Genomic DNA, 13,241 nt, shown 5'->3' on the forward strand with positions numbered 1-13,241 from the left:
CCAGTTTCGGCAAATTTTCTATTTGTGCTATTGTGTCATATGAATAAAATCGACAGTTTAATAAGGTTTTTAAGCTAACAGCTAACATTAGCATAGTGAACTGATAGCTTGCTAGTTTAAAAACTCTTATGTTAATGTATATTTAAGTGTATATTTGGTTTTAGTAAAAAATAATTGACTTACCAGATATATCCAGATATTAGGTGGCCAACTTTCCAACCATGTGACTCTTCGGTAATGTTTTGATAAACGAATATGAAATGACCTCGTTAACTTCTAAGTGGCTAAAAAAACGTTTTAACCGTTGATAGTCCAACATTCTTGTCAGCCACCGGTTTAACATGTAAACTCTTGTTTCTGTTATTCACGAGTTAAGTTGCTTACACGTTCGTCGGCCAAATAATTAGCTGCCATTAACTAGTTAGTAATTAGGAGCCCTGAAACCTGGTCAGCTGCATCGCCAGGAAGACCCCCAACCGCGCCACAGGTACTCGCAGTTAGTTGCAATGCTAACGGTCTGAAAACCGTTAGCTTAGCTTCATTTAGCCACATAACTTAACGGTCACGCAGCGCTGCGTAAGCGAACTCACCCGTCTCATATATTTACTGATTATAAACTTACTTAAAAGAAAAAGGTTTCAATACGAACTCACCGGAATAACGGTAACCTTTCCAGCGACCCATCAGGATAAAAAAAGTCTGTCAGGTAGGTTTTAATTAACAGATTCATGACTTGGGGTGATGCGCGGTAAGTTTACATTACAGAAAATTCAACGGTTGTAAAATCAAAGATGGCGCATCATTTCTTCTTCGTCCACCAAGCAGAGTTAGAGCTGCCTGCCACTGAAAGTCCTTAGTATATTACTATTATTAAAGGATAGGTTCATAAGTTTTCAAGTGTGTCTTAAAACAACAGTCAGGTGTCCGTATGAACAATGAAAGAGGTTTTCCTCGCTGTAATCATTCCTCCTGTTCATACTGGCTATTAAAAGATCCCCTTCAAATGTGCTCTCAATGTAAGTGATGGGGGCCAAAATCCACAGTGTGTCCACATAGTCATTTTGTGCAAAAATGTATTTGAAGGTTTATCTGAAGCTTATATAAGGCTTCAGCAGTCTGAGTTATTCCTTTCAAGTGGATATCTGCCATATTTAGTCTTTTTAGCATCAAATTCCTTCTTTGTTTTTCCCTGTAGAAGTACAGACAAGGGAGGTTTATTTGTATAGCACATTTCAACAAGGAAATTCAAAATGCTTTACATAAAACATAAAAGGCATCAAGACAGAATATAAGAAGACATTTGAATACAATTAAAAAGTATTAAATTAGAAATAAAAATAAGCTAAAATGGAACAAGAAATAAAACAGGAGAGTAAAACTTACAGTGCAGCATAAGATATTAATCAGAAGCCTCAAATTTGATTCAATAAAAGGCGACGGCAAACAGGAAAGTCTTCAGCCTTGACTTAAAATTGAACCAAGAGTTGCAGCAGACCTGCAGTTCTCTGGAAGTTTATTCCAGATATGTGGAGCATAGAAACTGAACGCTGCTTCTCCATGTTTAGTTTTAACTCTGGGAACAGAAAGCAGACCTGAGAGGTCTTGATGGTTCATAACGTAGCAGCGGATTGGAAATGTATTTTGGCCCTAAACCATTCAGTGTTTTATAAACCAGGGACTCTAGCACTAAAAAGACTGTAACACTGAAAGACATCTACTTCATTTGACTCATTCATTCATGAAGAGCTTCATGTGTGAATCTTGCTTGATTTTGTGTCTAAAGTGAATTCAACAGAGCTGTGCACCCTTGAGCTAAGGATGAGAAATAATGATTATAAAATATTATGGCTCACATATTATTTCATGTGAGAGTTATTGCCCTGCTGTTGATGTGCTGTAAAATGCAACTACACAGTACTTAGCTGAAATGATGTATGAAATAAAGATGTAAAAAATAACAATAAAAAGACACACACAGATACATAGCTTTAATGCTCCATCACTGATGCATGACAGCATTCAAATTTTCATGCTTAAGACTTTACTTGCACGTTCAAATAAGATGGATAAATGCTTTTTGTATCATCAATTGTGTTTTTCTTCTTTTAAATAAATTCAAGAGATGAAGACAGATGTAGTAACCAACATTTCTTTCAATACAACAAAACACAAAGTCATAAAGTGCAAAAAGTGAGTATCTCTTTATTAAGGATAATACAGTAAGAATGCTTCAATTTTAATTCACCTCCTTTCATTCAATATTACAAATGAAATACCTTCAAAAATGCTGCAAGATCCGTGTCAGAAGATTTTTTGGGTAATGCTACCACCTTAAGGCAGCAACATCTCGTTACACATCAGTTTTGTTTGTGTGTTTTATCAGGGCATGTTTAATATGTACATACAATGTGTCTATGTAGGATCAGAAGCTTAATATTAATCTATTATGAAAAAAAGTTTTTTCTCATTTTTTTAGCTACCATATTTTACAACATTTTAATCATTTTTGATTGGATTCATGCTGCTAAGAGACCAAACTGTGTCCGATTAAATTCCTGTTTAATTTAGTGAAGAAAGTCTCTCGCTGCTACACATATTTTGGTGTGCGTGAGCTCAACTGCACGAGAAGGATTACGGTGTCAGATGATAAACAGAGATAAAATCATCTGTAGTTGCAGTGCACAAACACCAAGAAAGCTACAGTGATGTTTCAAAGTGCAATTTGTCAGCATTGGCAACCAAAAATCTCTTTTGGTCAAGTAAAATTATATTTTTCTGTTGTATTAAATTAACAGAAATCACACAACTATTTAGTAAATGACTCCTGTATACAATGAAATACGATGAGTTACTGTCTTAAACTTAGAAAAATAGGTTAAATCTAAATTTAATCAACTGCAAAACTGATACACTCACTGAATGTCACAAAAAAAGCTGAATCTGCATCCCATGTCACCACCAACCACAACTTTAAATAATGAATCAGATTTCAGTAAAATAGAAATGTATCACTCTATTGAAAATTAAGGGTAATACATTTTCACATTTCATGTGGATCCAGTCCCCATAAATCACAAACAAATCCACTTTAACTAAAAGTGCAGCCTGTGATTTGTAGTATCTGGAAACCAGGCCAGAAATAAAGAATTACTTCTTTTTTTGTGGGATTAAATTATACACAGTTTAATCCTTCAAGGATTCTGTTGTAACTGAAAAGCTGCCTATCTTAAAGAAAACGCTAATTATAAGCATGACAGAGCAGAGCAAAGACAAGACGGGCTGTTTTGGGAGTGTAAACTACAGTACTACTACAGCAGATCTTAATAATCTTAATGAACTTACAGAGTAAAAAAATACATGAGTAAAAAGATGAGAACAGCATAGATGTAAAATAGTGGTTACTTCAGACAGTGAAGAAGACATCACAGCAAGCCAAGTCATTTAAATTATGTAAAACTAGTTAGTCCAGTACACCCAAAAGACTATTAGTCACTATGTCAGTTTATGAACTGGATCAGTACATCAGTTTATAACAGGCTCACATAACACAGCTCATACGGCATGTCATGTGGGATATAAACATGCAGGGTTACATTAGACTGACTACATAACAGCTATACAGGTGGAAAATATTTTGGCTTCACAGTTTCAGCAGAATCTCCGACAAAGGGGGGTCTGTTTGGTTTGCACTTCTATTTTAAGAACAGTATGAGTCATACATATCAACCCTCTCTTTGTTGCAGCATCTGCCCCATTCATATCAACATGAAAGGCAACTTCAGCTTGGATCAGGATTCCTATTACAAATCCTATACCTGCTTAATCTCAGCCCAGGTCTTCTTCTCTTATGTTGGTTAAATCAACCCAAAGATTACAGTAAGAATTGTACTTTTGGTTATTTTGTGTGTAAAATTAATAGTTTGTGTAGCATAACATATTACAAATACTGAATTTCCACTTAGACGAGATATTATAACACACAGTTCCCATAAAGCACCACATCTACAATACATGGGTTTCAGAGAGAGGGTGGGCAAAGAGCATCCGTGGATTTTTAAGACCAGAAAGAGACGGGAGGGGGTCATTTTCTGATTCTGCACATTTGTATCCTACACGAACATAAGAAGCAGGAAACCACGCTGGTTTCTTCCCCTTTGTTAGCTTTAAAAATATTCTCCTCTGTGAAAGTGACATTTTGTGTTGCGACACGTAAAGTCTACTTGATTTCTCTTGCTGTTGTGTGTTAAGGCCTGTGTGGGTGGCCCGCTTCATCAGCCAGGTTGAGGATGTAGCCAGCTATGTCGTCCTCTGTGGGGAAATCAGACATTACCCACGATTCATTGGCAGCAGTCACTTGCAGACGACATATTGGACAGTTACGGCTCTGCCCGCTCCTGCAGAAACAGATGACAGTGTGTTTATGGTTGTTCATATCATGGATGGCTAAAACTTTAAGATCCCCTCCAGACAAGCTGTAAGATATATAAAAGAAATACCCTGCTTGGAATAATAACATGTGTCCATTTTTTTTTTCCACAAGAAAATCCAATTACATCATTAAAATCCTTGTGTCGCCTACTTCGCTGTAAAGTCTATTCTCAGTGTTTGTGCACTGTAGGCTTCAGGTATTCATATCACACTCGTGTAAATGTGCATACTGGACCATGATTAGCCTCCAAACTATTTGAGATGTCAAAAATCCTGCTCACAGGCCCGCTGGACTTTCCCTCGTGAGCAGATGAATGTGAAAACAGCCTTCTAGTGTCAAACTCAGCACATACATCACTCTGCACAGTGAAGCTCAAACATCTAAGTAAAGTAACAATAAGTAAAAAACTATTTTTAAGTGGAGGGGGACATTAAATTTTACAAAACATTATATGAGTTTATGAAACAAACTCAAGCTCGCTCCATCATCTCACCATTTATCGATGCACTTCTGACAGAAACTGTGTGCGCAGGGCAGTATCAGGTCAGCCTTTCCGTCCATGCAGATACAACACTCCTCCTCATCAGTCAGCTGCTTCACTCTGAATGGAAACACAAACAGGACTGGGTTAAAGATTAACTTCCTCTATGAAGGAGGAAATAACCATGTTTTTCAAAACAGTGGAATGAGATGCTTGATGTTGCAGGTTTGCTGGCTGAGGATTTGCCTGAGAAAAATATATTTGAAAAGTTATAAAAATGCATGAACTCTTCCTCCTGGATGGCAATCCATTTTGGGGATAAAGAACAGTCATTCTACCGCAAAATAAGTTGCAAAATCCATCATTTAAGCAGCCTGTGAGACATTTCACAACCCCTTTTTCTGTCTCCCAGCAGTACAGCCACCTGGGGTGAGGAGCAAAAAAAAACCAACTTATTGCTTATTAGTTGCTTATTTACTATTCAAGCAGACACTGAGCAACATTAGCATTCATTTGGAGTTATGTTTGTGTCCACCTGATCAATTTAAATCCAATATTCACTCTCCTTTCATCTCAATTCTGGTCTCTGCCAATTTGTGCTGGAAATATCTGACTCCTTAGCTGATAAATGCTCCATGTTCAGCTAACAGCAGGTTTATCAGACGTTATTTTTTTACTGAAAACAGCCGCAGCTGGTAGAATACCAAATTAATGAGCTAAGAGAGACTAAAAAAGCTCTTTTCTTGTCATTTATGTCATGGTTGAACAGACTGGTCATGATACAATGATAAAAACCAACACCAAGATAGTTAAACCCACAAGCCAATGTTAGAAATACAGGTTTCAGACCCCCAAAATGGCTTTTTTTTTTTAAAATGTAGTACAAAATGCATTCTACATGTTATGTGCACACGAAAACTGTCCTTTCATGTGAAAAAGATCAACTGAGGTAAATACTCTACTAGTAATGGAGTCTTTGCATAAGGGGCTATTTCGTATGCACTGACCTGCCCATCCACATGCTGGCCTGACAGGAGTCGGTGGTGGGGAGCTGGGCAGACGGGCCCTCGGTGGCGCCCTCTGCAGAGAACACCTCAGCAGCCTGGCTGGTGATGTCACGATACAGCTGGATGAACTGGTACAGGTTCATGATACGCGACGCTTCCACCATACCATTCTCCTTGTTGATCTGTCAGGAAGGAAGGGCAGATACATAACTCATATGACACACTGATATAGTTTACTAAACGTATGTAGTGGTGATAGAGGTCATGTGGCTCAGGTCCTTTCTGTTTGGCAGCACTTGGAAAACAGATTCTTCATATATGCGATCAATCCATCTGCAATTTCGTCATCCTGCTTTTCCATGCTGTATTTCTGTAATTTTGCAATCTGGTCTATTCTGTACACACAGCATCTGTTGCACGTCTGTCCGTCCTGGAAGAGGAATCCCTCCCCTGTTGCTCTTCCTGAGGTTTCTTCCTTTTTTTTCCCTGTTAAAGGGTTTTTTGGGAACTTTTGCCCTTATCCGAATCAAGGATATCTAAGGATAGAGGGTGTTGTATTGCTGTACAGATCGTAAAGCCTCCCGAGACAAATTTATGATGTGTGATATTGGGCTATACGAATAAAACTGACCTGACTATGTATATATGCAGTCGCAATCCTACACTGTGGTAGAGTAGTTGGGTTCAACCAGTGTAGGCTTTTGGCAGCCAATTTGGCAGCTAATTCAAGCTGCTGATAGCGGCTAAATATATTCAAGCCTTTCAAAATTGCATCATGTTTTACTTGTCTGTAATAAAAACATGACCATTGTGGGACAGTAAAACATGGTTGGGGTCCCCAGGAAGCCTTGCAGCCATTTTGTGGAAGCTAATGAGGATTCAAATAAAGAATAAATAATAAACAACAAAGGTCTCTCCATGAACAATTCATGCATTTTAAATAGGGATGGAACATTTAACAAAACCCACAGTGCAGTTCATCTCTCAGTTTTGGTTCTGTTTTTTTCATTTACAGCTGGAATGTACATTATGTGTCCAAAGTTAAAGTCCTGTTTTGTTATTTTCTAATAAAAAATGTCATAAATACACGTTGTCAACATGAAATGAAATGCCAAACAATCTCAACAATATGTTCCAGTTAAAATTAAAATACAGAATGACTCAACCACAATGGACTATGGGTGGAATATTGAGAATAGCATGCAATATTTCTACCAATAACTCCTGAAGAAAAATACTGACTCACAATTCCCACATGCAGATGAGAACACGAATTTTGGCAGCCATGTACACCCACATTCCTAAAAGCAAAATCTAACAAGTTTCTTAGTTTTTTTGTATACAAAATGTATTTTACAGATTGTACAAGCGTAGTGGTTGTCCAACAAGAAATGGAGCATTCCATGCAAATAGAGAAGAAATTACAGAAAAAATAAAATGTCTTCACTGAAACTTATGATAGAATAAACAAAATTGAAAGCAAAATGACTTTTTCTCAGTCAGTTTGCTTCAACCAGCTGATAAACTTTTCTGTCAATGATGGGGTTAAAGACAGAGTAAAGACAGAAAGAAGAGAAACAAGAAAACAGGAACAAGCTGTCGCTGCAGACATTGGAAACAGAAATTTAAAAAACAAGTTTTAAACTCATTAAAACTAAGATTTAGACCAATCTTTAATGTGTGTAAGAATTTACACAAACTTGTTAGTCAGGTATGGCTGCAGTACGTGTCCTGGTGGGATCAACGGATATAAATATATATATATATATATATATATATATATATATATATATATATATACACACATACATAATTCAAATCAGGGATGAGTCCTTCAAATAACCTGTGCTTACAATGTTTCCCAAATGCCTGAACCACGAAATCATCGGTCCTGAATTCTTGCAGAGAGGTTTATGTGTGCCGTTAAACAAAACAAACAATCCAACATCTGCATCGTATAAGCTTATCTCCAAACTGATTCACTAAAACCATAATAAAAGCATGCACATTTACTTGAGGATGTCCTTTGCATGCTTTCTCCTTCACATAAACACAAAAACTACGTGCAGAAACATGCTTTAAGCCCACATCTGTCTCTATCTATCTCTCTGCCTCTCTCTCTCCCTGACAGAAAATCAAAGGTGTGGGCAGATGCTCTTGTTGGCATGTGTATGTGTTAGTGTGTGTGTGTGTGTGTGTGTGTGTGTGTAAAAGTGTCTCCAGTCTCACCTTGGTACAGACGATCCTGACAGCCACCTTCCACAAGGCCGTGGCATCGGATCCTGGCTGCACCTCAAACAGCAGGTGCTTCTGCTGTCCAGCAGCTAGCCTGGCCGTCCTGAGAGAAACAGTATGTTCAACTCTCCAAATCATTCTGCATCGTTTTTACTGTTTGTTAAAGTGGTGAACAGTACAGCTTATGCACACAGCAACCAATGCAGATACACAGATGTATACATTCAGCTTAAAGTTATTCCTAATTTTTTAAGGATATTTCTAGGTATGTTGAATAATAATACAGTACGTATGTGTACTATACCAATGATTTTGGACAGTTGCACTGTCATGTAAGTGCTGTACACTCACTCTGAATGTTGTGTTATGAACTGAGCTTTATAGAGTCATCACAGATACATCAATTTTTGGGTCCAGATTGATGATATCTACGTACATTATGCTCTATCATCTGTTTTTCTCATTTCTTAGCAATTTCTCCTATTTTTAGATAAATAACTAATCTAATCACTATTAGAGTTTAATATTGAGACTAACTCATTGCCACCACATTATCCTGCCTCCTAGTTACTTTGTCTAAGAGCTGATATGCAAGTTAAAATTAAATGAGCAGAAGCAGGGGCCTAATGCCTGGGGAGTAAGATGGGCCAAATCCTAGGCAGTGAATAATGCAGCTCTGCAGAGTTTAGCTCTCAGTCGGATAATTCAGTGACGTCCACCTCACAGTTATTTACTTAAAACTGTTTTCTTCCAAATCAAACTTATTCATTCCATTGTCTTTCCCCTATGTTAAAGCAATTGTAAAACAGCTGTAGGTGTGCATGACTGAACATCTGTTATCCCTGATAGACGGTTATTTGTCCCACTGCACAGCGTGCGACTTACACATCATTAAGTTCGGCCACTCTTGCCAGAAACTCCTCATAGGTTAGGTAGCCGCTGTCTCGTACCAGTCCAGCGTGTTTCACCAACTTCTCAGGCAGACGGGTCATCACCGCCTGACCTGAGATCTGCTGGCCCATCCCGGCAGCAGCACTTACAAAACAGCACAGGCAGAAGACCGCACCTCATTCAGTTCTACCGAGCCTGGTGGCAAATAAACAGGCACAAGTCAGTTTTCATAATTTAGATCGGATTGCTTATTTTTTGACTTACACACTTGTAACGCATCAGCCTTAATTTATATTTAAAGCCTATAAGAGAAGGTTGTTGATTAAACAGAGGCAAGCATGTTGTTTTAAAAGTATATAAGGTGTCCACACTGATTGATGATTTGTAACATCAACACTTAAAATGCAAAGTTAAACCATTTTCTGACTTTATTTTGCAGCTGATAAAATAGCAAACTGTAAAGTCAATCTGATAAACTACGACCAGTCATTTATTATTACATTTTCTGCAGCACGCAAAAACTTGCCTTCCATTATACAGACTAATTATGTTGCTTAGAAACTTAATTATACACTACTAAACTATGTGGACTGTTGAACATGTAATTTCAAATGAATGTGCTGCTGTAATAGCCTCCACTCTTCTGAGAATGCTTTTCACCAGATTTTTTTAGAACCTGACTGAAGAGATTTGAGGTCAGGGCACCGTCCAGGCCAACACACAGAAACTAGGAAAACCAAACTGGCCAAAACACCAAACTGGGAAAACTGTTTCTTTAATGGACATCACAAGCAAACAATTGTCTAAAATATGTCATTGTATCGTATTAAAGTATAGGTTCATTCATAACTTTTCAAGTGTGACTTAAAACAATAGTCAGGTGTCCATATCAACACAGAGGTTTTCCTCACTGTAATCATTCCTCCTGTTCATACTGGTTATTAAATTCAAATGTGCTTTCAATGTTAGTGATGGGGGACAAAATGCATTTTGCGCAAAAACACATTTACAAGTTTACAAGCTTGTATAAGTCTGCAGTTCAGCAGTCTGAGTTAGTCATATCAAGTGGATATCTGTCGCATTTACAGTCTTTTTAGCATCAAATTCCCTCTTTGCGTTTCCCTGTCGAGCTGCAGTGGAAGTATAGTAACAAAAAGAGGAACTTTGGCACTAAAAAGACTGTGACGCTGAAAGATATCTACTTGATTTGACTCATTTGGACAACTTCAAGCTTCATATTAGCTTCAGATAAACTTTTAAATACATTTTTGCACTGAAGGAGAACTGTGGATTTTGGCTTCCATCACTTACATTGTAAGTGCATTATGAAGGCATCAGTTCATCTGAACCTGCTTGTTTTGAAAGAGCAATCACACTGAATTTAGCATAAGCATTAGTTTAATTGAACCTGTGCTAAACTGAGCAAGTCGAGTCCTAATTAAAGTTAAAGAAAGACTGTTACTCCATGTGAACTACTGTTAACTTAGTCTGCACCAGAAGTGGAAGAAGTATTCAGATGCTTTACTTAAGTAAAAGTACCAATACAGTAATGTAAACATACTCCATTACAAGTAAAAGTCCTGCATGAAAAACCCTACTACAGTAAAAGTAGATAAGTATTATGAGCTTGATGTAGTTAAAGTATTGCAGTAAAAGTAGTAGTTTGGTCCCTCTGACTGATATATTATTATAAATGACATCATTAGATTATTAATAGTGAAGCATCAGTGTTAGAGCAGCATGTTACTGTTGTAGCTGCTGGAGGTGGAGCTAGTTTCAACTACTTTATATACAGTTAACTAGTTTAGTCCAGTAGTTCCCAACCTAGGGGTCGGGCCCCTCCAAAGGGTCAGATAAATCTGAGGGGTCGTGAGATGATTAATGGGAGAGGAAAGAAGAAAGAAACACAGTTCTGATACAAAAACCTCTTTTCAGTTTTGGGATTTTTTTCTCTATTCTTTGATTTTTGGTGAAATATTGGATCATTTGAACATTTACTGAAATGAAACCATGTGAGAAGTTTAGAGGGAAAAATCACTATTTGGTGGAGCTGTTAACAACTCATAGACATCTGAAACGTGACCCCGACTACACACTGCTTTTTGTAAGACGTCAAAAGCCATAATGGATGGAAACCACTGGTTTCATCTTTAACAAAGTGTTGTATTTTAAAAGCTTGTTATATTATCCATTGTATCAAATCTTCATCTGAAAAGTAACTAATGCTGTCAAATAAATGTAGTGGAGGAGGAAGTACAATATTTCCCTCTGAAATCTAGTGGAGGGGAAGTATAAAGTAGCATCACATGGAAAAACTCAAGTAAAGTACAAGTACCTCAAAATTGCACTTTGGTTACCTTCCAATACTGGTGTGCACACACATCCTGCCACATCAACTAACTACAGTGTCACTTCCTGTAGCTGCTAACTTAACATCTGAACCAGTATTTCTATTAAAATCTGACTAATATGCAGATTTGATAAAAGCAGAAACTGGACCTCAGCTGTAAATTACTAGTTAGCTTAGCATGAAGTGACGTTAATATCCTCCAGTTAACTAACAGTGCGGACATTGCACTGTCACTGCAGTGAATTCAACCATCATTCTTACTTTAGAAACACACAGTGACTCATTTAAAACATCATGATTTTAGGCATAATTCAGAAATTAACCTCAATATTAACTTGCTCATATTAGCAGCAGTGTTCACTTCTCAACAGCAGTTTGCTAACGAGTAGTTTCACTTTGCACGTAGCTAACTGAGCTAACCATTCAAAAAAACTCTATAAAGATAAGACAAGCTCTGTGAAGATAAGAATAATGAAGACGATCGTCTGTGGTGATATTGAGAGAAAGAAGTGTCTTTACCCAGCTGTCAGCATACTGTACAAGGCAGAAACTGGAGTCCAAACTTCACCGCTGTTTCGCCGTTAGCTTCTGTTTGTGTTGACACAACACGGTCGCCGGCTGATGACGTAAGAGAGAGCCGTCTGTCCAGTATCACACAAACGTCACTCCAACTCTTAATGACTGAGAGTACTAAATGGAAAATTTTGTAAAAAATAAATAAATAAATGAATAAAAATAAGTAAATAAATTAAGAAGACAAAACTAAGCATCTATTTTATGAATGTCAGTACATTTCAGGATTCTGGGAAAAATTGAGGATAATTCTGAGACTCAAACCAACCATTTGACTAAGCTGGAGGCTAAGTATGTAATACTACATCATGAAAACAAAAGCCAGGGAGTTCAACAGACTGTCAGTTTGTTTATTTTACTGGGAAATGTTCTCGCAGTCTTGTTTGAATGGTTGAATTTAGAAAGTATTTTGAGTCTATCCAACTTATAAACAATAGGAAATGAGCTCATACAGTTAGTATGAAGAATTTTTTTTAAAGAAATCTGATTTTATTGCCTACCTTTTCTTTGAAGTTATTTGTCTATCTATACATTATTATTACATTTACCCTTTGTTCTGTTACCATGTTGACTGTATCAACATCCTGAAAGTGAAGTCATCTGCTTTATGTTGTTGTTATTTCATTATGATGCCTAATTGTTTTCTGTTATTGTATTATTGTCACACATGTTGTAAGTGAGGCTTTCTGTAAGAGATGTTGGAAAGATTCAAAGTAGACAGTGAATCACAGGACTGCAGAAATAGATTTGTTTATACGTTAAACATGATAGGATGGATGTGACTTAAGATCATTGAAATGATTGTAGAGTTTCCTCTGTTGTTAAGAAAAGCAACCAGTCAAGACTTTTACAGTATTACAGTTAATGATTATTCTAATTTGGTACTCAGTCATTTAACAATCACTTAATACCTTAAAATACAAACTGAACAATATTTTATCAAAGTCTTATCAACATACTGTATGACATACTGTGTGATAACATCACTTAATCTACAGTACATACACACAATTAGATAAATTCAATATATTTTTATTACTAAGACTAAAAAATACTGTCTGAATGATACTTATCAATCCTAAAGCAGTCTTACATAACATCTCTAAGATAAAATATATCATAGATATAAATGTACCCTACAGACTCTTTAAATCATTGCTGTTTTTAAATCTTGTTTTGTGTTTTATTTAATTTCTTACCAATTTTTAGTCTCACTGTCACCATGATGTCAGCACTTTTTACCGGGCACATGCAATATTGCTCTGTTGCTAGTCT

The 13,241-nt window shown here is 36.9% G+C and overlaps 1 protein-coding gene and 1 long non-coding RNA gene across 2 annotated transcripts in view; both read right to left on the reverse strand.

Moving 5' to 3' along the window:
* The window catches only part of LOC137183473 (uncharacterized), a 60,797-nt gene extending 60,150 nt beyond the window's left edge, over window positions 1-647 (reverse strand). The window contains exon 1 of the long non-coding RNA XR_010928475.1: window positions 184-647. This is a non-coding gene — a long non-coding RNA (uncharacterized lncRNA). The remainder of the gene's footprint in view (window positions 1-183) is intronic.
* A 1,530-nt stretch (window positions 648-2,177) lies between these two features.
* Window positions 2,178-12,032, reverse strand: rnf141 (ring finger protein 141). The gene is made up of 6 exons (XM_067590564.1): window positions 11,913-12,032; window positions 9,038-9,238; window positions 8,147-8,255; window positions 5,918-6,099; window positions 4,923-5,030; window positions 2,178-4,394 (listed from the first exon to the last, which is right to left on the reverse strand). Exons 2-6 carry the CDS (start codon window positions 9,172-9,174, stop codon window positions 4,244-4,246), a joined length of 687 nt encoding a protein of 228 aa, XP_067446665.1. The 5' UTR covers window positions 9,175-9,238; window positions 11,913-12,032; the 3' UTR covers window positions 2,178-4,243.
* Between the last annotated feature and the right edge of the window lie 1,209 nt (window positions 12,033-13,241).

This window comes from Thunnus thynnus, chromosome 5, assembly GCF_963924715.1.
Source record: "Thunnus thynnus chromosome 5, fThuThy2.1, whole genome shotgun sequence".
NCBI classification, from domain to species: Eukaryota; Metazoa; Chordata; class Actinopteri; order Scombriformes; family Scombridae; genus Thunnus; species Thunnus thynnus.

Coding starts and splice junctions, on each gene's coding strand:
- rnf141 (XM_067590564.1), bottom strand. CDS start 9,174: ATGGGCCAGCAGATCTCAGGTCAGGCGGTGATGACCCGTCTGCCTGAG. Junction 6,100..8,146: donor TCAGGATCGTCTGTACCAAG/GTGAGACTGGAG, acceptor CCTTCCTGACAG/ATCAACAAGGAGAATGGTAT. Junction 4,395..4,922: donor CAGAAGTGCATCGATAAATG/GTGAGATGATGG, acceptor CTGTTTCTGCAG/GAGCGGGCAGAGCCGTAACT.